At 39.8% G+C, this 25,103-nt stretch overlaps 1 protein-coding gene across 1 annotated transcript; it reads left to right on the top strand.

Moving 5' to 3' along the window:
* Positions 1-6,380: 6,380 nt before the first annotated feature.
* Positions 6,381-18,841, top strand: LOC309974841 (zinc finger protein 69 homolog; the record flags this gene model as incomplete). The annotated part of the gene is made up of 5 exons (XM_082859630.1): positions 6,381-6,650; positions 8,012-8,097; positions 13,770-13,896; positions 14,233-14,328; positions 17,706-18,841. The coding sequence occupies exons 1-5, from the start codon at positions 6,524-6,526 to the stop codon at positions 18,839-18,841; spliced, it is 1,572 nt and encodes a 523-aa protein (XP_082715756.1). The 5' UTR covers positions 6,381-6,523.
* Positions 18,842-25,103: the final 6,262 nt, after the last annotated feature.

The following is a 25,103-nucleotide window of genomic DNA, read 5'->3' as shown; positions in this document are numbered from 1 at the left end:
CTGGGTTAACTTATTAATTTTTTCCTTTATGTTTAGCACTTTTTATTCCATGTAATAAATCTATGCCCATTTCAAGGTTGTAAAAATACTCTCCTATTTTCTTCTAAAAAATTTTGTTTTATCTATCACATTTAGATTTGAAATCCATCAAGACTGATTTTTGTTTATGTTGTAAAGTAGAGGTCAATATAAAGGTCCAACTGACCCATCACCAACTTATTTAAAAGATCTTCTTTTCCTCCACCCTTTTTCTAAATCAGGTGATGGTCTATATTTAGGTCTGAATTTGGACTCTTGTTCCTTTGTCAGTTTATCTATTCTTGCATCAATACCTACCTCATTTTCTTAATTACTGATACTATAACTTTATAATAGGTTTTCATATTCAGTAATATAAGTCTACTGGCTAACAATATACATTTTCTACTTATCAGAATGTAATGTTAATGAATACCTCTACTCTTGTCTACAATAGTCCTTAGAGCACTTTAACTATAACACTTTAACTTAGAATACTTTAATTCAATTCACCCTCTTCCCAATCTCTACGCCATTGTTTTTGGATATTAAATCTTTTTCTTTAAACATCTTTATTGGAGTATAATTGCTTTACAATGGTGTGTTAGTTTCTGCTTTATAACAAAGTGAATCAGCTATACATACACATATATCCCTGTATCTCCAAATCTATTTTTTTAACCTCACAAATTATTAAAATTTTTACTCTACATCATTAATTCTCCTTTATAGTCACATATTTTTTTTTTTTGTTCTTTTTTCCTTTTTACATTTTTGTCCTTTTGTCTGGAATCATTTTCTTTCTGCCTAAAGTTCAGCCTTGAAAATTTTCTTTAATGTAGTCTGTTGGTGGCAAACTCTCTCATTTTTTTGGTCTGAAAATGTCTTTATTTCTCCTTTATTCTTGAAAGATTTTTTTAAAATTCTGCATTGAATTCTGTGTTGTCAATTATTTCCTCACAACACATTGAAGGTTTCATCCCACTGTCTTCTGGCTTCCACTATCACAGATGATAAGTTAGCTGTCACAATGCTGCTTGTGCTAGTTATCAAAATTTGCCACTGTATTAATTAGGAATATCTGCATAATAAGTAACTCCAAAAGTTAATGGCTTAAAAAAATAAACATTTTTTAATCTCACATTTTTTAATGAGTCAGTAATTCAGAGGCTGCTTAGTTGGGAGGTTCTGGCTCAGAATTCAGTCAATATGAAGTTGCAGTAAGATGTCTGCTGAGATTGGAGTCATCCGAAGTCTTGGTTGGGGCTAAAGGACACACTTCCAAGACAGCTAACTCAAATGGCTGGCAAGTTCCTCAGAGCAAGCAATCAAAGAGTGTGCAAAGCAGAAGTGGCAATCTTTTGTGACTTAACTTCTGAAATCACATACTGTCACTTCCACCACATTCCACTCTTTTTTTTTTTTTTTTTTGCCACTCTGCATGGCATGTGGGATCTTAGTTCCAAGACCAGGGATCTAACCCACGCCCCCTGCAGTGGAAGCATGGAGTCTTAATCACTGGACTGCCAGGGAATCCCACATTTTATTCTTTAGAAGTTAGTCTGACTCACATTCAAGGGGAGAGGGAGGAAGGAATGGGCATATTTTAAAACTACCACAGACACTTTTAAGATTTTCTCTTCGTCTTTAGTTTTTTTCAGTTTCACTATGATGTGTCTAGGTGTAGATTTCTCTTTATTTAACTCATTAGAGAGTTATTTGGCTTCTTAAATCTGTGATCTGTTTGCTTTCACAGGTATTAAAAAATATTTAGCCATTATCTCTTCAAATACTGTCTCTGTCTCTCCTCTTGAACTTATGCTAGATCTTTTCACTGTAACATCTATGTCTCTTATTCTCTCTTCTATATATTTCATCCTTTTGTTTCTTAATGCTTCATTCTAGATAATCTCTTCTGACTTACCTTCCAGTTCATTTATTCTCTATTCATCTATGTCTAATCTGCCATTATATGCATTCAATGAATTCTTAATTTTGTTACTGTATTTCTTTGTCATAGAGTTTCTATTTAGTTTTTAAAAAATATGTTATATCACTTTTTATAGTTTCCAGGTATCTGCCAAAACTGTCTGAGTTATCTTTTATTTCTTTAAACAAAGAAAACATAAATTGTTTTATACTTTGCATCTGGTAATTCCAAAAGCAGTTGTCTTTGTAGGTCTATTTCTGTTGTTTGTGTTTCTGCTGAAATACTCACTAGGAGTCTAGTTTCCCTGTGTACTGGCTTATCTTTAACTCTGTACTCACCATTTCTACAAAAACTTACATGTAGGAACAATCTAAGGCCTATAATTATAATGCTTTCCTCCAGAGAGGATTTGTATTTGTTTTTTTTTTATTGGAGTATAATTGCTTTACAATGGTATGTTAGTTTCAGCTTCACAACAAAATGAATCAGTTATATATATACATATGTTCCCATATCTCTTCCCGCTTGCGTCTCCCTCCCTCCCACCCTCCCTATCCCACCCCTGTATTTGTTTTTGCCAGGCATCTGATAGCATCTCAGTTAGAGCCCACCTTAAACCAAAATCAAGACTTGGACAGGCAATTTGACCCTAGCCTGTAAATTCCCCTGAAGCTGTTCCACTTCCAATTCATTCTTCTCCTGAGTATATAGCCCTTTGGGGTCCCAGTTATTATACAGAGGGTCTTCTGTTTCACTCCCCACACACTGTATTTTATTTATTTTTTCTTCTCAATTGAAAAATTATAATTTTCCAGTTAGGTAAATACCCTCAACAAAGGCATCTTCCAAGTCATATCATGTCCCTGGATCCTGGTTTTCCAGCTTTTGGTCTGGCAATTCCCTAATATCATGCCATCTCTTAGACAGCTTGCTATGGGCTGAATAGCATCCCCCTAAAATTCAGATGTTGGAATCCTAACCCCCAGTACTTCAGAATGTGACTGTATTTAATCACATATTCAAGTGTTTAAGCTTGGTCACTTTAAAGAGGTGATTAATTTAGAATGAGGCATTGGGGTATACTCTAATCCAATCCAATCTTCATATGAGGAGATTTTAAGAAGTGTCCTTATAAAAAGAAGAAGAAAATTGGACACATAGAGAGACACTAGGGGCATGAAAGCACACAGAGGAAAGACCATGTGAGGTCATAGGGAGAAGGGAGCCATTTGTAAGCCAAGCAGAATGGCCTCAGGAGAAACCAGTCCTGCTGAGACCTGGATCCTGGGCTTTTAGCCTTCAAAACTGTGAGAAAATAAATTTCTGTTATTTAAGCCACCTAGTCTGTGGTATTTTGTTGTAGCAGCCCTAGCAAATTAATACATTCCTTTAAGAACTTCACATACTCTGCATGTATTCCAGAGTTTTATTTTTTAATTTGTCGTTTCCTGAGGTGGGTTGATATAAAGATGCTAGCCCACTGTTACCAGAAAGAGGAACTCCAGTCATCGCCTATCCCCCTCTCCACACGCTGCCTCCTTTTTCTTCATAGCCCTTACCATCACTTGGGGGATTATCTCTTTATTTTTCTATTTATCGTGGGCTGAAGAAAAGTGCACAACCTAAAAGTTGCATGTTAAGTTTCATTTGGGGAACTTGCTGAGGACTATAGCCTGGGAGACAGCCTCTCAGATAGCTCTGAGGAACTGCTTTGAAGAGGTAAGGGAGGAGCCAGGATACATAGGATTTTTTGCTGAAGAAAGACATGTAGTCAAACATAAAAAGATTACTGTTAATCTACGGACATCTCAAAAAATCTTAATGATTTTAGTGCTTTCCTATCTATGGGAAGATGCAAGAGTCTGGGCTCATTGAAATTATTCCTTAGATACGCATCTTAACTATCTAGGGCCAGTATCCAGAGTGCAGAGTGTTTCCTGTTTGTCCCCATCCTGAATTCCCCTCAGTGGAGGGCTGCAGTGGCTGATGGCTTGATGGCAGGCAATTTGTTGTTTACTGGAATGGCAGGCAATATTCCCTTTCTACATTATTATTATCTATTTAATTTTGCCAGAATTAAGATCCAAGAAAGCAGGGACTGCGTTTTGATAACTGGTATCTCCCCAGAGCCTGTAACAATGTGTGGCAGATCTAGGCACTCAGAAGATAGTTGAATAAATGAACGAATGAACGACAGAGAAAGGGCTTCCCCACCAGAAGAGCTGGGCGGGCCACCTAGTCTCTTGGGACCACAGTCAGGAAACGCAGGCGGTCCGCCTGGGTGGCCCCTGACCAGGGTCTGGCAGCCCTGGGAACACGCGTGCCGTGGGGGAGCCCGGCATAGTCCTGGTTCCGGGTTTTCCGGAGCGCCTGCCTCCCTGGAGAGGGCGGGGCCCTCGCGGCTCCCCGTGGGCGGAGCGGGCGGCCAGGCGTGCTGAGCCGCCGGAAGAAGGGCGGGCGCCGGGGTTTGTGGCTGCACCGCAGCATCTGGGGCCGCACCCCGAAACCGCCAGGGCCCGGGCGAGAGCGACCGGGACACGGGCAAAGGCCACGGCGCGCCGGGAGGGTGGAGGCGCCGGGACACCCGGGCTGCGGCCCAGGAGGCTGGGCGCCGGTGGGCCTGGCTGCTGCCACCGGGCCAGCATCAAAGCAGCGGCCGGCGAGCTGTATCCTCGCCCGGGTCTGCGGGAAGCCGGTTCTGGGCACCCCTCGCATTGTGGCCCCCAAAGCCCCGCTCCCGGGGGTGCGGCCGGGAAAGGATACCTTGGAGGGGCGGTGGGTTCATCTGGTGCCGCAGCACCCGCCCTAGGCCGCCTCTTGGGAATTTGGAAAAGATTCCCTGGTCCCGTCCGGAGGCCGATAGTCCTCTGAGCTTCCGAAGGAAGCCTGCGTGAACGTTGGGCGTTTTTAAAAGAATCATTGTGTTGGGTGGGGATGTGGTCTGTCTATAAAAGGCCGGGAAAGAACAAAATCCGTCACCCACGGCCCTTCTCTAAAGAGACACCCTCTGGAGCTGAAAGCCTCAAGAACGGGCTCTCTCACGCCCCCATCTCTCGTCCTGCCAGCGTCCAAGGCCGGTCTGGTGAGTAGGAAGCTAAGCTGCCTGTGTCTGCAAGTCTCTAAGTCCGAGGGAGGCACGTCTGGGAGCAGTGAGAAGGGGCATCTCGAAATGAAGCTTCTCTGTTTTTAACCATTTCATAAGATTCGAAAGTTTCCTCACTTTGGTAACAAGCCATTTTACTTTCTATTTAATCAGGGTTAGGATATTTTCCACATGCTCCTATCCATAGGATGCTGCTCCTTTCTCTGCATCAGTCACAGCTGAAAACAAGAAGAAGCCTGCCCCACCAACTCCAAAAGGTTAGGCCAGCTCCCTTTCCAGGGAGCTAGGACTAGGACTGTTCTTGGGGCCGGGATACACTGGACCTGGTCGCTGTGGAGGCACATGTCCAGATGCCAGGGGTTTCGATGAGATGATGAATTTGGGCTGTTTCCAAATTTTCCTGCTACAAACAGTTATGCAGTAGTCCTCATTATATTCAAAGTACTATATTTCCTCCGTTTGAAGACATACCCCTCTCCCCCAGTTGAACATTTCTGAAAGCAGGTTGCATCTTAACCCAGAGTAAAAGGACTTGCCAGCTTCCGGGCATCCACGTGGGTGGTGATGTGTCTGTCACTACTTGCCCGTGTGAAAACACAGCTATGTGATTATTCCATCAGTTGAGATACTTGAAGTTTAAATTCAGATCTGTAATTGTTTTTAAAATTTTAAAAGGTAATGCTATGATTGCAACATTAAAGCAAAAGGTTTCTAATAATGTCTATGAAGGCACTGTATTCCCAACATTGTTACAGCCCTATGAAGTACATTTATTATCTGCATTTTCTAGATGATGAGACTGAAGCTCAGAGAATTGAAGTGTCTTAGAGCTTTGAAGTGCAAGTGTCAGGATTCTAACCCAGGCTGTCTGGTTTCTAAACTTGCCCTCTTAACTCCCACGTCTGTATCCAGGCAGAAGATGCATGCAGCTTACAAGGAAGGAAGTCGAGGCAGGGACTGTGTATGTTTGTGTATCCTTGGTGTTTGTGTGTCACTGGCTGTTTATGAAAGTGTGTATAGAACTGGAAATTAAAGCCGCATCCAAAGCACCAATTATACTTACTTCCACACTGATGCCACATCTTTGTTTTTGGATCTTTTGCAGTTTTAAATATATTTCCGCAAGTTCTGGAGTTCTAGCTGTATGATCAGTTTTCTGGGTCCCTCCTCTCCTGCCTTTTGCTCCTCTAGAAGAATATGAAGAGGCATGTACTCAGACCTACTCAACCGGCCGCCTCCCAAGCAGGCAGTACTTAATTTCAGAAAGGAGTCACTTTTTCAGGGCTGTTAAAGCCACATTAGCCTCTAGGAGCCCCCAGGTTCTGGTGCCGCAGGGACCAAAGTCCTCAGGCCAAAGTCTTGAGGGCAGGAGATTGTGATCAGAGGAGGACCATACAACTGTGAGGCGTCTCAGCAGAGGCTCTGGCAGTGTCCTCCCCAGAAGTGGACAAGGCCAGTCGGGTGGCATCATCATGCTACAGCAGCTCCTGATTACCCTGCCCACTGAGGCCAGCACCTGGGTGAAGTTGCACCATCCACGGAAGGCCAAGGAAGGGGCGCCCCTGTGGGAGGACGTGACCAAGATGTTTGAAGGAGAAGGTGAGAGAGGCTGATGGAAGGAGGGGATGGAGGTAGAGGAAGGGGTCTCAGTTTGCTTACAGAAAGATAGGTACACACATCATTGAGGTGTCTCTAGGGAAGAAAGTTGGAGGAAAGGAGGTCCTTGGGGCTCATGCTTATGGCTTTGGGGAAAGGGATAGCTGTGAGAGAAAATGTTGGGCTCTGGGCACTGGATCTTTGCGACACGTGTGCCATGCTGCTCCCATCTCGTGTCCTCGAATGAACAGGACAGGAAGACAGAATTCAGGGTGTTCCCCACCAGCGGCTCCCAAGTGTGTAAGTGTGACTCACAGACATTGGGGTCAAAGGTTTCTACTTTCTTAAGCCCTCCAGTGGTTTTCCTTCACAAGTTTCAGTCATTTTAACCCCAAACCAATATTTTTTTCTTTCTTTTCATCTCCTGCCAGGAAGAAGGAATGACATGCTTAGTTACTCTCATTTTACCTTGAAATATATGAGTTCAGTGGGAAACATAACCAAGATTACACAGTATTTGGTGGTTGGGTCAGAATAGATGGGTGGACAGAGGAATTTGTATGTCTCATGTGGTCTCTTAGTTCATACCTATAACACTTCAAATCCAGCTTGTATTTGTTATATTCTAACTCTGTCAGGCAGGGGACTTTGCTAAGCATCTTGATGGATGGAAAAATGAATAATGATCTCTAATGCTAATTATTAATTGATGGAGATAGACACATACTCAGATCAAAAGAATAGAAAGTAGCCTAAATATATTCTATGGTAAAATTCTTTTGGAAGACAAGAGACAGGAAACATTCTTCTGATTGTACTTATCAGAGAAAATTTCACAAAGCAGGTAGCATTGAATCGGGCCTTAAAAGATGTCTAAGCTTTTTTTACGGAAGAATTGAGGAAAAGATACAAAAGTGGGTACCTTGAAGAGTGGTTCAGAGAATGGAGACTGTTCTAGTCTAACTAAGGGTTAAGAATGTGGTCAGTGTATGTGTCCCACAGATAAAGGATGGTGGTTAGAGGAAACTAATGCTGGGGAAATGTGCTTCAGGCAGATTATAGAGTGCCTTGAAGTCCACGGGAGGTGTTTGTATTTTTCTTTCTTGTCGGGAACCTTTGAACAAAGGAGTGGCCTGGTAGGTCTGTGCTTTTGTACCAGCACTAGCCATTGGAAAGCATTAATGCCCAAAGCAATGCCCTGCAGATCCTCCTCATTAAGGAGGCTCCAGTCTGCTCTTGAGTTGCTCTGAATGTCCCTCTGTGAACGTTTTGAGAGGGGGGCCATATTCAGCAGATCTACAGGCAGTTTTTCTATTTGGGGGGTTTGGGGAGATGCAAACTTTCTGGCTCTTTTCCTTCCTCAGCTCTGCTGTCTCAGGATGCTGATGAGACCCAGGGAGAAAGTTTAAAGGATGAAGTGACTCCCGGGACCCGGACAACAGACTCCCAAGTGGGTTGAAGTTTCCTGTCACTTTCTTGACATGCTTTTTGGTTTTTAAGATTATAACTTGCCCTTTTCTGGGGAGTTGGGGTATATTGAGGCTAACGAATTTCACCCAGGGAACTCAGTGTAAGTTAGTCTTTTACAGAAAACTGGGCCGCAGTGGCAGCAGTTTCCTTACTCATAGAAAACGCTTGTTTCTAACCAACGTCTAGATCTAACGTTGTGCGAATTTTTGTAGAGAAAGCAAAATGAGTGATATAAATTCTAGCCCCTAAAAACTTGGGACCTAAGATAAACCTCAATTTTTTAAAAATAATTTATTTATTTATTTTTGGCTGCATTGGGTCTTCGTTGCTGCATGTGGGCTTTCTCTAGTTGGGGCGAGCGGGGGCTACTCTTCGTTGCAGTGTGTGGGCTTCTCATTGCGGTGGCTTCTCTTGTTGCGGAGCACGGGCTTTAGGCACGTGGGCTTCAGTAGTTGTGGCTTGTGGGCTCAGCAGTTGTGGCTCGTGGGCTCTAGAGCGCAGGCTCAGTAGTTGTGGTGCACAGGCTTAGTTGCTCCGCGACATGTGGGATCTTTCCGAACCAGGGATGGAACCCATGTCCCCTGCATTGGCAAGCGGATTCTTAACCACTGCGCCACCAGGGAAGTCCGATAAACCTCAATTTTTATGAGTATTTCATACTCAAAAACAAACTTAGTGAGAATAAAGTTTTGACATTTTTAGTGAGGTACATCTATCACTTCATGAGGTGGCCCTTAGAATAGTGTCTGGAGCAGAGGTCAAACTGCAGCCAAAGACGTGAGAAGAGAAGAAATGGTCAGGCCACAGAGCATACACATTAGACAGGCTGGGCAGTTACAACAGGGTGTGGAAACTGTGTCCTTACCACCTGGTAGAAGCATAGGTGAAACAGAAGGAAAACTGTAGAATAAACGAGAAAGGAAGACTGTTAAAGAGGAGATGTTATTCGAGGACAGAAGAGTTTTAGGTGAGAACTTGGGTTCTGAAATTAGATGGTACAGGATTTGAACTCATCTCCTGTATTTACTTGCTCGGTGATTTTTTTTAGCTGTTTACAATCCCAGTTTCCTCTGTTAATTCAGATGCTAACACCTTTTAGGATTGAAATGTATTCCAGGGTTATTTCTGGTAATATGGAAGAAGTAATAATATTCTAATTATTTGAAGAGGTATCTTATATCTACATTCCACTTATCTGGAATTCTTACCACCTGACTGACATTTGTCAAAAACTGGTGGGATTCTTAGCACTGGGATAAGATTAAATTTCTTAAAATTGAGTTGTAATTTACATATAGGAAAATACACTTAAGGGAGTACATAGTTCTATTCTGACATATGTATATACCATGTAACCAAATCAAGATATAGAGCATTTCCACCATCTCAGAATGTTCCCTTGTGCCCCTTTCCAATTAAAACTCTGTTTTACCCCCAGTAGAGAGTACATGGGATCTCTGCATTATTTCTTACAACTGCATGTACATCTACAATTAAAATTATATAATAAATCTGTAATCTCAAAATAAAAAGTTTACTTTAAAAAAGAATCTAAAAAAAAAAAGAATTTATATGCTGCAGTGGTTAGGTATAGTGCTCTACAAATGTCAGTTAGGTTAAGTTGGTTGACAGGTTGTTCAAATCTATATCCTTGATGAACTTTTGTCTACTTGTTCCGTCATTTACTGAGAGGAGTGTTAAAATCTCTAATTATTATAGTTTCATCTATATCTCCCTTTAGTTCTGTCAACTCTGCTTTATTTATTTTGAATTCTGTTATCAGGTGCATAAACACATAGGATTGTTGTCTTCTTGATGGACTGACCGTTTATTACGAAATGTCTCTTCTTTATGCCTCATAATATTCTTTTTCCTAAGCCCACTTTGTCTGATTTAACATAGCTCCTCCAGTGTTTTTAGTTATTGTTGGTATAGGATAGCTTTTTCTCATTCTTTTACTTTCTTTTTTAAAATTTATTTATTTATTTATTTTTGGCTGCATTGGGTCTTTGTTGCTGTGCCTGGGCTTTCTCTAGTTGTGGCGAGTGGGGGCTACTCTTCATTGTGGTGCGCGGGCTTCTCATTGTGGTGGCTTCTCTTGTTGTGGAGCATGGGCTCTAGGGTGCACGGGCTTCAGTAGTTGTGGCATGCGGGCTCAGTAGTTGTGGTTCATGGGCTCTAGAGTGCAGGCTCAGTAGTTGTGGCACACGGGCTTAGTTGCTCCGTGGCATGTGGGATCTTCCTGGACCAGGGAATCAAACCCGTGTCCCCTGCATTGGCAGGCAGATTCTTAACCACTGCGCCACCAGGGAAGTCCCTCATTCTTTTACTTTTAACTTATTTGTGCCTTTATATTTAAAGTGTGACCTTCTTAAATATAGCTGGGTTGTGCTTGCTTAGTACATTTACAGTTACATAATCATTGATGTGGTGGGATTTAAGTGTATATTCTTGTTCTTTGTTTGCTGTTTGCCACATCTATTCTTTTGTTTATTTGTTCCTCTCCTGCCTTCTTTTGGATTGTGCAGTTTATTTAGTATTCTATTTTATGTCCTCTAATGACTTTTTTTAGCTGTTTCATTTGTTTTTAGTGGTTGCTCTAGCTATTACAATATGCATTTTTCACGTCACAGTTGAATTATTACTATACTGTTTCACATATAATTTGAAAGCCTTATTTTCCCATTTACTTTTCCCATTCTTTGTGTATTGTCATCATGCTTTTCACTTTACATCTTATACACCCCATAATACATTGTTCTTATTTTTGCTTTTAACAGTAAAGTGTCTTATAAGAAATTAAGAAAAGGAAAAAAAAACGAGCCTTTCATCTTTGCACACATTTACCAATTCAAGCACTTTTCATTCCTTCCTTTAGTTCCAAGTTTTTTTTTTAACTTTTGAATTTTATTTATTTTTTATACAGCAGGTTCTTATTAGTTGTCTATTTTATACATATCAGTGTATATATGTCAATCAGTATCTCCCAATTCATCCCACCACCAAGTTCCAAGTTTCTAACTGACATTATTTCCCTTCAGCCTAAAGAATGTCATTTAGCATTTCCTGTAGTGGGGGTGTTCTGATGATGAATTCTCACAGCTTTGGTGATCTAAAAATGTCTTTATATGGTCTTCCTATTTGAGAATCTTTTACTGAATATAGAATTCTAGGGTGACTGTTTTTTCTTTTAAGCACTTTAAAGATGTTCCATGATTTTGTGGCTTGTATTGTTTCAGATGAGAAGTCAGCTATTGTTCTTATTCTTTCCCCAGATGTGACATGTCTTTCTGTTTGTTCCTTTGTTTTATACCAACTTTTCTTTTTTTTTTGTTCCTCCTTTCCTACCTTTTTTTCACTACTTTTATGTTCTTCCCTTTTATCTTTGCTCTTCAGCAGTTTTAATGATGTGCATAGACATGATATTCTCTGAATTTTTTCCCCCCATGGAGGGTTTGCTGGCTTTTGGATTTGTGGGTTGAATTTTTACTCAAATTTGGAAAATTTTCAGCCTTTATTTCTTCAAATATTTTTTTCTGCTCATTCTCTCTTCTCCTTCTTAGATTCTAATTACATGTATATTAGACTACTTGATATTATCGCAGGGTTTTTTTGGTTTTTTGTTTTTCTTTTTCTCTCTTGGTGCTTCCATTTGAATACTATCTGTTGACCTGTGTTAAGTTTCACTGATTTTGTCTTCATCAGGGTCCATCTGTTATTAAGCCCATCCAGTGGATTTTTCAGATATTGTATTTTTCACTTGTAGAATTGTCTTTTAGTTCTTTTTTAGCATTTCTCTCTCCTCAATTAACCCCACGTTTTCACTTATTCTATCCATATTTTATTGTAAATTCTTCAACATATATTTTATTTTTAAAATAAATTTATTTATTTATTTTTGGCTGCGTTGGGTCTTCATTGCTGTGTGCAGGCTTTCTCTAGTTGCGGGAAGTGGAGGTGTGCGGGCTTCTCGTTGTGGTGGCTTCTCTTGTTGTGGAGCACGGGCTCTAGGGCGCGCAGGCTTCAGTAGTTATGGTGCACGGGCTTAGTTGCTCTGCAGCATGTGGGATCTTCCTGGACTAGGGCTCGAACACGTGTCCCCTGAATTGGCAGGCAGGTTCTTAACCACTGTGCCACCAGGGAAGCCCTCTTCAACATATATTTTAATAATTTATTTAAACTTCTTTTCTGCTAATTCTAATGACTTGGTTACCTAGGTGTTTGCTTCTTATGTTTTTATTTTCTTGATTATAGGTCAGATATTCCTCCTTCTTTGTATGTCTAATAATTTTTTATTGTAGTTCAGATATTGTGTATAAAAGAATGGTGGAGGATGAAATATGCATAGATAGGTCCATTTCTCCATCAGCCTGGAAGGACGTTGGTGTTGAGGTGAATAACTACCATGGTTTCCAGTTCTTTGACGAAACCTCAGATGCATGGCCTCCTGGCCAAGCATCTGCTATTTTATACTGTTAGAGCATTCATTGTATCCCTGGGGGTTGCAGCTTTCTACAGGATTGCTTTGGCTGAACCAAGAAAGAAGGCATATGCAGATTTCTACAGAAATTGTGGTTCCATGAAAAATTTTGAGGCAATGAGGAAGGCTGGTATCTTTCAGAGTGCAAAGTGATTTTAGAATGTAAAGAATTTCTTTGGGTTGAGTTGCATGAAGTTTGTCACTGACCTGTGTTCCTGAACTATGAAACATGAATATCTGGTCTAAGGAATAATTTCTCTTGTTAAATAAACAATTAACAAATAAAGGTATATATGGATAGATAGATACATAGATATAGTCTGTTTATTTCTTTTGTTTGTTCCATTTATTTACAGAAGATTCTAAGCCTTTTCCTCTGACTGGTGGTTAAGGTGAGGGACTGATTATTCATATTTTTCCTAGAGCTGTGGCTGAGCTCTGGCTGAGATACACTTTAATTCGATTGAGTTCACTTCTGATTAACCCAACTACCAGTGCCCCATGCCACCACTGCTGAGGGGCTGATCCTTTTTACCTCTTCAGTATTTGAGCTAGGGAGGGGTTAGACCACAGTCCCAGACAGTTTTGTTCATCTTGCATTAAACTCCAGCAGGGCCCCAGAATTTCAACTCAGCAGGGATGCACTGGTCTTTGTGACAATAAGTGCTAAAAGCCTCTCTTCCCTCCCCCAGCCCCTCTGATCTCATCTCCTTGCATTCCCCTTCACTAGCCCACCTCCAGCAATGCTGGCTACTCTCCTGTTCCTCAGACAAGCCAAGGACACTCTCACCTCAGGTCCTTTGTCCCCATCTGGAAGGCTCTCCCCTCAGATTTCCACGTGGCTTTTCCTCACTGAGCTCATGTCTCTGTTCAAATATCACCCTTTTAGGAAGGCCTTCCCCAGCCACCCTACGTGAAAGATCCTCCCCATCCACACTGTGGCTCTCCCTGTTCCCCTTATCCTGCTTAATTTTTTTCTAAGACATATATGACCATCTGTCCTTCTGTACGTTTAATTACTTATGGTAGTCTCCGAGAATCACCAAACAGATCCAGAGGAGGCTCCCAGTAAAACTAGTTTAGAATCTCTCAGAATTTAGAATACTGTAAGAACATCTTGGATCTTGATGGAGGTGGTCTCAGACTGAAAAGGAATATATTTGATATTCTAGGAACTGTTGACCTTCAAGGACATATCTGTGGTCTTCACCCAGGAGGAGTGGGGGCAGCTGGCCCCTGCTCACCGGAATCTGTACCGGGAGGTGATGCTGGAGAACTATGGGAACCTGGTCTCAGTGGGTAAGCATGGGTTACACATAACGTCCAGAAACCTACCCATTACAGGACAGTTACTATTCCTAAATTATTAAATGCTGTAGATTCCCTGGAGCCTGGCCTTGGGTTCTGTGTTGGAGATAGACGTCTCATTCCTTTGAAAATCAAGCCAGAACATAACCTGAATCCCCTCCCTTGGGGGAACGGTTTTACTTTGTAGAGTGAGAACAGAAAAAAATGCTGTGGTGCCCCTTTCTGTTTTCAGAGACCCTAAATACCAGAGGATTGGAACTACATTCCAGGGATGGTTCTTAGACCTCAGCATAAATATTCATACCCTTTTTTTCACTCCATAAGTAGGATGTCAACTTTCCAAACCTAATGTGATTTCCCAGTTGGAGAAAGGAGAAGCACCATGGATGACAGAGAAAGAAGGCCCAGGAGATCCCAGTTCAGGTGAGACCAAGGCAGATGGTTCCTTTCAATATGTAGACCAGAGTGCCCAGCATCTTCCCAGGCTGCGGGAAGGCTGAGAGGATGGATAGGCATGCACTGAACCCGATTTTACCCTTCCCTTTGCACCCCTTTCCTTCACCTAACCTTGCAAAAGTCTCTGAAGTTGGAGGGAAAAGAAGTCTTCTCTTCATTAAGGTTAAACTTGATTTTCCTTCTTTCTTCAGTATCCTGAAGTTTGCCAGTCGAAAGCTCCCTTCCCTAAGCAGTCAGATGTACGTGGTCTCTCCTAAAAGAAAACAGGTCTCTTTTCAGGACTCTCACTGCATTCTACAAATCTTTAATCTTCTCTCTTGAATTCTATTTCAACTTTTCACCAGTTTTTCAGCTTACAATCCTAGCTTTGATTCTCACTCTCCCTTTAACTCAAGTATCTTTATTTATTGTAATAACTAGTTTATGGAAAGTCCTGCAAGAGAAATTACCACAGGATTCCTTCTCATCAAATCCAATGGTTTTTAACAATCTCTTTAAACTTTGCTTTTATTATGAAATATTTTAGATATTCAGAAAGGCATAGAGAACATTATAATAAATTTCTATGTAACTTCCACCTAGATTAAGAAATAAAACAGAGTTTAAGCCCCGCTATTCCCCTCCTACCTTTTGAAACAACCAACTCTTCTGAGTTTAAATATTTTCATTTGTATATGTATCTTCATACTTGTATTGCATGTGTATATCCCCCAAGCAATATATAATGCTGTTTTGCATGTTCTTATTCTTTAAATAAATGGTATATATACTTTTCCACTTGCTTTTCTCACTCAACACCGTTGATATTTATCCATATTGTTCTGGTTCATTCATTTCTGTTGAATTAATAAAGCACAATTTATCCATTTTCCTGTTGATAGACATTTGTACTGTTTCTAAATTTGGGGATTACAAAGATACTGGAGTAAAACTTTGTGTAAAACTTCTCGTGTTTCTCTGAGATATTTGATAGAAGCAGACTTGTTGGGTCACCTTCATTTTGCTAGGTTTTACAGAATTGTTCTTCAAACTAGTTGCACCAATTAGTACTCCTATCAGCAGGTTTTGAGAGGTTCCAGAACTCAGCATCTTTGTCAACACTTGGCATTGTCAAAGTTTCACATTTTTATAAATTCAGTGGGTGAATATCTTGTTGGTTTTTTTCATTTTCCTGATTACTAATAAGAGGGAGCATATTTTTCATGTTTATTGGTCATCTATCCAGGATTCCTTTTCTGTAAATTACTTGTTTATATCCTTTGTGAATTTTTATATTATCTTTTTTCCTTATTGATTTATAGAAAAAATATTTTATATCTTTAAGATTTTGATTTTCATACTTAGGTTAAATCTGAATTTATTTTATATGTAGTATGAGGTGAAGCTCTAGTTTAACTTATTACATGTGGATAATCAGTCCAAGAACCAATTATTGAATAGTTAATGCCACTCTGTCACCTGCCAAGTTTCTAATGCCAGGCTGTCTTAATTACTATACTTAATAGTGAGACTTAATATCTTGTTCTTCAAAATTGTCCTGGCTATTGTTAGCCCCTTGCTTTTCCATATGAATTATATAATGAGTGCATCAATTACACACACACACACACACACACACACAAACACACACAAATACTCTGGTGGTATTTTGATTGGAATAGAATTGAATTTATAGATCAATTTGGGAGGGAATTGATATTATGATATTGAGTCCTACTGTCCAGGAGTGTGGTATATTGCTCCACTTACTGATATTTCCTAATTTTTTAAAATAAAGTATTTTCCCCCATAAAAGTCTTGTACACATTGAACATCTTTTGTCAGATTAGTCCTGAAGAACTTATATTTTATTGCTATTTCATTTTATTTTTTTGGCCACCCTGCACAGCTGGTGGGATCTTAGTTCCCCAACCAGGGATTGAACCCGGGCCCTTGGCAGTGAGAGCACGGAGTCCTAACCACTGGACCGCCAGGGAATTCCCTGCTATTTTAAATGGTATAACTTTTTTCAATTATGTTTTCTCTTTTTTGCTAGTGTGTAATAACATAACCGGTTTTGATCTTCTAGCCAGCCACCTTGTTTCACTCTGTTATTAATTCCAATAATTTGTACATTCTCCTGGGTTTTCTCTTTTTCAACTTATAATAAGGAAAATAATAATAATAGCTACCATGAATGTTCTTTCCCTGCCTCTGGATGAAATCTCAGAGAGGTCCCATAGGTGGTCCAGTCCCTTTAAATAATAACAGTCTGTCTTTTAGTGAAATATGTAATTCAGTATAATAATAAAAACTCCCAACTTCAAAGTTATATCTTCTCTCCTCCCCTAGCTTGGGCCTGCTTCAGCTTGGATACCGAATTGGGAAGGGGTCATAGATGGCCTGTTCTCTCTTCCCCTATCTTCTTCTTCTCGTCTTCCTTCTCCCTAATCCAGGACCAGAATCAGGGGCCTGCAGAACATAGACTTTATTTTTGTATCTATTCATTTAGAATTTGGAATTTGGAAGTACAAATGATCCTTCTGTGTTAACCAAAAATCCTACAAGAAGTTATACTTTTCAGGAATATGGAACTGTCAGTTGAAGTATTAGTAATGGTGCAATAAATTATTTAAAAAAACAGAATTTTAAATATCCTTTAAAGAAAGGATATTTTCATAGAACATAGCAATAGTAGCAACATAGCAGTCTGGGTTTTTTACAAGTCTCCTTTGTATAATTAACACTTCCCAGGACAGATTAATAACTACAGGAAGCAGAACAATATGTAAATATTAATATAAGCTTTAGTAAAAGACAGCTTCACATTCTTGTGAATGTCCTTAGTTCAGATTTTTTTGTTTGTTTTTTTTTTGGCCACACCGTGCAGCTTGTGGGATCTTAGCTCCCTGACCAGGTATTGAACCCAAGCCCTCGGCAGTAAAAGCGCAGAGTCCTAACCACTGGACCACCAGGGAATTCCCTCAAACCTTATTTTTGAACTAGCTGGAGTGGGAAGAGGGAAATCTTTTTATCTTTCTGAGAATGTTTTCCAAAAGTAGTTATCAATTAAAAAGACACTGTTAAGACATAGCCCTGAAATTTCATTATTTAGTATTAATAGAAAGAAGAGGACTAAAATATTCAAATTTTTACCCTATATATAAAATCACACTTTTACCTGGTTCATTGTTTCTTAATTTCCCATTACCTCTCCAGAGTGCCTAACCATATTTAAATATACTCAGAACTTCATGTACTTTATATGTATTGTTATCTAAATCTCTAGTCCATACCCAGTATAATAATTGATTTTTTGAAGCATAATGAATATGAGTTATTTGCATTTTTTCCATTTCTTTCAGACTTGAAGAGTAAAACAGAAACAGCTGCATCAACTGCAAAGAATGACGTTTTACAGGAACAGTTCTATCATGGCATGATGATGGAAAGGTTCATGAGGGATGATGTCATTTTTTCCACATTGAGAAAAGTCTCAAAATATGATCATGAGTTAGAAAGCCACCAGGATAGCCATGGAAGAGACGTGAGACAAACCATCTTGACCCATAAGAAGAGAGGCCAAGAAACTTACAAATTTGGCAAAAATATTGTGAGTTCAAATGTTGTTATAGAACAGAGGCATCATAAATATGACACACCTAGAAAGAGAAACAAATACAAATCAGATTTGATTAATCATCCAACAAGTGACATAAGAACAAAAACCTACGAATGTAATATATGTGAAAAAGTCTTCAAACAACCCATTCATCTTACTGAACACATGAGAATTCATACTGGTGAGAAACCTTTCAGATGTAAGGAATGCGGAAGGGCCTTTAGTCAAAGTGCATCCCTTACCACACACCAAAGAATCCATACTGGTGAGAAACCCTTTGAATGTGAAGAATGTGGTAAAGCCTTCAGACATCGCTCATCTCTTAATCAACATCATAGAACTCACACTGGTGAGAAACCCTATGTATGTGATAAATGTCAGAAAGCTTTCAGCCAGAACATTAGCTTGATCCAACATTTGAGAACTCATTCTGGAGAGAAACCCTTTACGTGCAATGAATGTGGGAAAACCTTTAGACAGATTAGACACCTTAGTGAACATATAAGAATTCATACTGGGGAGAAGCCCTATGCATGCACCACATGTTGTAAAACCTTTAGTCATAGAGCTTATCTAACGCATCACCAGAGAATCCATACTGGGGAGAGACCCTACAAATGTAAGGAATGTGGGAAAGCCTTTAGGCAAAGGATACACCTTAGCAACCATAAAACTGTTCATACAGGAGTGAAAGCGTATGAATGCAACCGCTGTGGAAAAGCCTACAGGCATGATTCATCCTTTAAGAAACATCAGAGGCATCACACAGGAGAAAAACCTTATGAATGTAATGAATGTGGAAAAGCCTTCAGCTATAATTCATCACTTACTCGACACCATGAAATACACAGGAGAAATGCCTTCCAGAATAATGCCTAAAAACAGATTATGCAACATGAACAAAAGCCAGGTCTAAATCAGTGATTCTGTGCTTTGAATTTCAGGACTCTAAATTGGAGGAATTGACATAATGATGCCAACTTCTAATTTTGCCCATTGTGTAAATAAACATTACATTGATAACTACTGTCTACTAATATCTCCACACAAAGTACTTAATCAAGAATAAAAGATGGCCCTTCAAGTTAAATTCAACAATATAGAAAATTCACACATTATTACTTTTATGATTTCATGGTAGATTAATAAATTATTCATCATGGGCATTTGCTGATTTACAGACCAGCATTTGGGAACTACTGTTTAAAACATTCACCACCCCTATATTTTTTTAATTAAAAAAAATTTTTTTAATGGGGAAAACTCACATGGTATAAACTTCAAAAGGTACAGTCAGTTGTATAAGTGAAAAGACTTCTTCCTCCATCCCCCATCACAAAATTCTACCAGAGGCAACCATTTTTTATAACTAAGTTTTCTGTACATCCTTCCAGAGATCTTTCTGTTCAAATCCAAGAGAATACATATATACATTTTTTACTTTTTAAGCATAAATGGCAGCCCCCCATACAAACACATATTACTTTTATTACTTCACTGTATATCATGGAGGTCATTCCATATCAGTAAACAAAGTGCCTCCTCATTCTTTTTTTTTTTTTTTTGTGGTACACGGGCCTCTCACTGTTGTGGCCTCTCCAGTTGCGGAGCACAGGCTCCGGATGCGCAGGCTCAGCAGCCATGGCTCACGGGCCCAGCTGCTCCACGGCATGTGGGATCCTCCTGGACCGTGGCACGAACCTGTGTCCCCTGCATCAGCAGGTGGACTCCCAACCACTGTGCCACTAGGGAAGCCCCTCATTCTTTTTTTATAGCTGATAGTATTCCATGGTTTGAATGTACTTTAGCCACTTCACTATAGATGGATTTTTGAATTTCCAATCTCTTATTTATATGATATTGCAATGAATAGTCATGCATTTTTATTTCTCACAATGTAAGTACATGCATAGGGTAAATTCCTAGAACAGGAATTTCTGTGCTAAAGGGTATGCACATTTGTATGATGGATACTGCCAAATTGACCTTCATAGAGGTTGGATCAATTTATTTTCCCACCAGCAAGATACAGAACTGTGGGAACCATATCTGGTGCTGAAGCATCTCCTGAGCCAACAGCCCCATCATCCATTAGAGAAGTATCAGCTTCTCTCAATAACATAGCCTAGAAGTACCAGCCGAGCTGCATCCCCATAAAGAGCGGCACTTGCCATCCCTGGAGCCAGAGAGAAATCTGCATGTTATCAAATAGACCAACCAAAGTCTCAGCTGGAGAAGGAGAAGACATCTCTCCACCAACTTACAGCCCTTGACTTCTGAGTCTGGAACTGTCTGATGAAGTAGAGTTCCTTTAAAGAGACTGATCCACCTGCCTTAGCAAGTATAATCTTGGCTGCAACCCCTTTGGAATGGAGGAAAACTGACAATGGAGTCAGGGTACTTAATATAGCAGGATATACCACAGCTGATTAACTGACCATACGTAGCATTTTACAGGATGGCTGTGTTAGCGAGTTACAGTTCACATGTGGAAGGAGACAGAAACGAGGTAGGACACGACTTTCTAATTAATAATTAATGAAGAGAGCATTAATTAATTAGTTGACATTGCTTATTATGTGTGAAAGCTGACTGCCAAGGTCAGGACCACAGTAATTTTGTATATGTTCATTTTTCATTCTGGTAAAGTTTTATTAAAGTTTTAGTGATTCTGTGAAATGTTGATGGATTTCCCCTCATCTTCATCCCCACAGCCACTACTCAGTTATAAACCAAAGCCTGGCACTTAAGATCCTTCATTACATCTAGTTGTACCTTACAGCTTCCTCTTCCATTTACTTATCTCCTTCCCCTATGGGCTCTGACTACACTCAAATATATTAGTTGAGAATCTTTAAGTTACAAGTAACAGAAATCAACTGAGGTTAGTTAAATCTCAAAGAGAGGTGTTAATAGAGGGACATTGGGGTATCTCATGGAATTCAGGGCAGCGATACATTATAACAGTGGACTGAGACCAGGATCTGAAACGCTTTGGAAAACCCAGGCAGTTTTCTCTCCATCTCCGACCTCTGCTTCTTGTGTTTTCTTCATTCTGGCTTTTCTTTTTTGTTTGCAACACCTCATTGCAAATCACGGTTACCATCAGCTTTAGATTTTACATATACTCGGTTTCCATCACTCAGAGAAAAACTGTCTTCTCTTTCTCACTTCTTATCTCAAAATCATGGGGAAGCTCTCTTACTGGCCCAGCTAGGTCAGGTGCCCACCACTAAACAAGTCAACTGTAGGCAGAGATCTCAGCTTCTGTGGGAACCATGTGGATGATGTGGTGGTGAATGGGGCTGGGGTGGGGGGGAGGTGCTGGAGGGGCAGGAGAGCAGAAGAAAGGGTTACTGTTCATAGCATTCCATATCCTACTCACTCTTCAGTGCTGGCTCATCAGATCAGAACTTTAGAACTGGAAAGGATCTAGGAACTCACCTAATTGAAACTTCTCTCTTTATAGATGAAGAAATGGAGACTCCCCTTCTTTAATTACTCACATCTTTTCACCTAAGTCATATTTTTGAGCATTTTTTCCTCTAAGTTTGTTAGCCTGGCTTTCCAAACACTTGCCCTTAATGGCTGAACATAGCTGCTTTTCACCATTGTAAGACTTTTACTTCTCAGATCTATTGCCCCAAGGAAGTCTTTCATAAATTATGCTTCAGAGCCTACCCACTGGCTTTGCCTTTTATCAGTGCTTATTCATTCATTCGATTTATCCCACAGGAACTTCTCCTTCTGTTGGTTATGTGAATGTTCTTCCCCAGAACTGTGTCCTTAGGCATAATTCTCTTCTCAAGCTAGACATTTTGTCTGATCTTGTTAACATCCGAACGCCTCTTACATCTACATCTATATCTTACAAATCTCTCCTGAGTTCCAGGAGAAAACATTATGTTCAATATCCCACTGGATATCTCCACTTGGGTAACTCATAGTCACCTCAAAGTGTGTCCAAATCTCAACTCAATTTTTTCAATAAAATCTGTATTCCTTAATCCAGGAAGTGGTATCACCACTCATCCAATTCTCCAGTTTAAACTTCTCCCTCTCATCCATCACCTTTCCCAATCAGTCACCAGGTCCTATACATTCTGTTCAGGATCTCTTCAGTTTATATCCTCTGCTCTATTCCCATTGTCAGTACTTTAATCAGGCTCTTAGCATTTCCTAACTGCTTAAATAGATTCCTAAATATTTTTTATATATCTAATCTGGACTCATCTCTCTGTCATCCCCACTGCTGCTAGAGTGGTCACACTAAAACATATAACTAATCAAATTATTGCTTGAAATCCCTCAATGGTTTCTTATAACTTGAAGCTAAATGTCAGATTCCTTAATAGAATACTTGGTATAGAGCACTGCCTATTTTTCTAGTAGTGGCTCCCAAATTTCCCCCCAAGTGTACTTCTCTCCAGCCATAAACATATTATGGTCCTCCAAATATTCCATGCTATTTCATGGTTTCTGGTGATCAACTATGCTATTTTTTCCTCCTTCTGCCTAACTTCTTTTTTAGCTCCTACTCATCCTCCTAGATTTAGTTTGTGTCACATCTTCAGGGAATACTACGCAAAATCTATGAAGTTTTGGATGAACAATTGAAGTCTTGGCTGAAATTACTAAATAAATATCTAGGCCTTATCCTATAGGATTTTTGACTAGAGAGTGATAGCAAGGGATTTTAATTTTATAAAATTACTCTGGAATCACTATGGAGGACCATGGCTCAACACGAAGCAATAGCCAGGGCTATTCAACTTCAATTTGCTTCACACTGTTGCTTGCTACACTTCCTTCTTTTCTTACCCTTGCTACCATGGGTTTGCACCTAAAAAAAAAAAAAAAAAATCATCGAATCCTTGCCTCAGGCTCTGTTTTCTTGAAGACTCTGGTTAAGACAAGCACACAGCCCCAGTTTGAGTAATCAGGGCCAATTGGACAATTTCTGGACTTACCTTTGAGGTATTAGGGAATGGGCTTCCTTTTCTTCCACTGGACACAAATCTGGAAGACTGTGGCCCTGGAAGCTACTGACAGTAGAAGAGGAGAAAGACTGCCTATAAATGCAAAAACACAGAGGAAATAGATCCAAGAAATGGAGAGAGAAAACTCAGTTCTGGTCTCACTGTTTGACATCTGGATCAAGCCTCACCTGAAGCTAGAGCTCTTGGGTTTTCAAACTGATAAATGAATAAACCCTAATAGATTCAAGAGTTCAAATGTCCTATATCTGAGGCTGCCTGTTTTAGCAGAAGCATGGCCCAGTCTTACATCCTTAACTCATTCCCAGCTCCCCCAACTTCCCAGCTTAGGGCTACCTTTTCTGTCTTTCTCCAACTAAGCAATGCCCTTTTCAATTACCAGAAACTGGTGTTTGGCTAAAGAGAGGCTGACCTTAATACTGGGAAGAGAAGGCTCTCAAATACAGAATATTGTCAGTGGGTTTCTCTTAAGCATATAAAAGTTATGTCAATAATTGTTCTAGCACCTGTAAGGAACCCAAACTTGAGCAAGATAAATTCCCTGCCCTTAGGTCTGATGCTCAAGAGCAGCACCGTCCAAGAGAAATATAATGTGAGTCACAACACAAATGCGAACCACATAAATAATTTAAAAATGTCTACCAGCCACATTAATGCAATAAAAAGCAGTAAGTAAAATTAATTTTTAAAATATATTCCATTTGATACAATATATCCAAATATTACTATTTCAACATGTAATCAATATAAAAGTTATTAGTGAGTTAACTTTTTTTTTTTTTACTAAATCTTCAAAATACAATATTTTATAGTTACAGCAGATGTCATTTTGGACTAGCCACATTTCAAATGCTTAAGAGCCACACGTACCTAGTGGCTACTGTGTTGGACAGTGAAGCTCTCGAAAGCATTCATATAGATAAACACTTACTTTTATCATATAAACACTTCAGTGGAAGACTGTAATCAGTGTGATTTAGAGATACAAATTCTACCCTCTGAAAGAATAAGGAAAGTAAGATGGAAAGAGGAAAACAGACAACTTGTGTCTAACAGTATTTCCCATATTACAGATATCCCTGGAGGTGGAGGAACTAAATCAAAGGCTTTTGTATACAGATGGACCTTAAATGCCCCGACTTCTTATGATAGCCTTTTGGGGAAAGGGTAACATTTTCTGAAATTTGAGAATGAAAGCTTTGGGGAACATCGTCCTGCTATCTTGGAAATTTCTTTTCCCCACAGCGTGATCATTTCTGAATCGCTTCTGCTTCACTCCACCAATCAGCATTGCCCCCTCAAACTCCATTTGAAGATAACAGGTCCATGTGTGAGAGGGTTGAGGAGAGGCTTCTGTGCATTGGGAATTGCATCCTGGTGAAGGAAAGTTATACTTGGGAGGAGGTAGAAACCTCCAGCCTCAATACAGCAATGCCCACCCATATTTCACTTGATGTGTAAGATTCCCCTCAACTTTCGTATTTCCAAGAACAAGGACGTTTTCCTACACAACCACAAAATCATTTTCACACTCAGGATATTGATAATTGATTGATACTATTATCTAATATATGTCGCATTTAAATTCCCCCAACTGACCCAAAATCTCCTTTGTAGTTTTCTTTTTTATTTAACTTTTTTTTTTTTGGCGTGCTGCGCTGCTTGCGGAATCTTAGTTCCCTGACCAGCGATTGAACCCAGGCGAGCGCAGTGAAAGCACTGGACCACCAGGGAACTCCCAACATTTTTGTATTTTTTAAAAAGAAATCGGGGAATTCCCTGGCAGTCCGGTAGTTAGGACTCGCTTTCACTGCTGGTGCTGGGGTTCAATCCCTAGTGGGGGAACTAAGATCCGCAAGCTGCGAGGCCCAAAAATAAGTAAGTAAATAAATAGATTTAAAAAAAAAATCTTTCCCTATTCTGAAGTCCAAAATGTATTTAGGTTTTTAATCCTCCTGGAATTGATATTTGTGAAGTGAGACAAGGGGTCTCATTTTATATTTTTTTTCATAAGGATACCCTATTGTCTCAGAACCTTCATTGAAAAGGCCATCTTTTTTTCTCCATTGCTATGCGATGCCACCTTTGTCACAAATCGTTTCCTAATATGTGATGGCTGTTTAAAAAAAAAAGCGATGATTGTC

The sequence above is a fragment of the Leucopleurus acutus genome (genome assembly GCF_964270905.1).
Source record: "Leucopleurus acutus genome assembly, chromosome: 2".
NCBI lineage: Eukaryota > Metazoa > Chordata > Mammalia > Artiodactyla > Delphinidae > Leucopleurus > Leucopleurus acutus.
The sequence above is the reverse complement of the archived record's forward strand: the minus strand, read 5'-3'. Positions and strand labels throughout refer to the sequence as shown.